The 1,045-nt window shown below is 58.8% G+C and overlaps 1 protein-coding gene across 1 annotated transcript in view; it reads right to left on the bottom strand.

Moving 5' to 3' along the window:
• TFCP2 (transcription factor CP2) overlaps window positions 1–1,045 on the bottom strand; it is an 11,828-nt gene that overhangs the window by 304 nt on the left and 10,479 nt on the right. The window contains exon 13 of the mRNA XM_008946856.1: window positions 637–779. Coding sequence (XP_008945104.1) covers window positions 637–779 — 143 coding nt within the window. The remainder of the gene's footprint in view (window positions 1–636; window positions 780–1,045) is intronic.

The raw sequence follows: 1,045 nt of genomic DNA on the forward strand, positions 1-1,045 counted from the left end.
GTATCTAAACCCTGCGGGTGCTCCACAGCCACGAGCGCAGCTCTGTCTTCTAACGTTCAGTCATGGGCATGGATTTAGAGCAACAAAAGGGCTCGAAGCTGCTCAGACAGGAGCTTAGTGCTCTGGGAGGTGGAAAAAGCACCAGCTATAAATATTTATTCCTTCCTCCAGCTCTCCAGAACTGAAGGTCCAAAGCAGCAAGGCAAAAGAGAAACCATTGGATTTTGGGATGCAGGTCTGCCTGCAAAGTCTTCCCACAGCAATTCCCCTTCCTCTTTCTCTAGCAAAGCCAGAAGAAACCCGAGTATGAAGGATGGTGTGCACGCAGCCTGGACGACCTTGGGGAGAGCTGTTTAGGCCCAGTAAACCTCCTGGGTTTAAGCAAGGTGCCCCCAGCAGCAGAGCAGCAGCCCCAGGTGCCACTGTCCTCGGCTCTACAGGCTGCAACGATTGACTCAAACCCTTTGGAAACCAGAGGTGACTGTGCAGGGCCCTTCCCAGGGATCTGCCTGGGGGACCCGCTCCCCAGGGTCCCGAGCAACCTCCACAGCAGAGCTCAGTGCTCCATCAGACACAAAGCAGCTGAAGCAACCCAGCACAAGAGGTGCAGGACAAGGAGCACCCGGAGGCCGTTACCTCGTCGCTGATCAGCACGTGTATCCCCGTCGGGCCCTGCTTGTAGATCTGGCTGATCTGTTGGGAGGAGATGCTGAAGAGCTGGGCCAGCTTCTCCGTCAGTTCCAGCGCCGTCAGCTCCTCCAGGTAGATGGCGTGGTACACTGCCAGGAGGAGGGACCAGGACAGGGTGTCACAGCCAGGAGCCACGCCAGCACCGGGGGCAGAGATGACTCTGCTCATGCCACGCGTGCTCGCCCAGAGGAGCGGCCACCAACAGGCTGCTCCCTGCCCAGGAACATCACCACCCATCAGGAAGGGACTGAGCACAGCCCATCTGGACTGCCCAGGTCAAGAGAGACCAGGAGCCACTGGAGAGAGTCCAGGGGAGGCTCTGGGGATGCTGAGGGGCTGGCGCAGCTTCGGGAGC

This window comes from Merops nubicus, unplaced genomic scaffold (assembly GCF_000691845.1).
Source record: "Merops nubicus isolate BGI_N331 unplaced genomic scaffold, ASM69184v1 scaffold10549, whole genome shotgun sequence".
Classification (NCBI taxonomy): domain Eukaryota; kingdom Metazoa; phylum Chordata; class Aves; order Coraciiformes; family Meropidae; genus Merops; species Merops nubicus.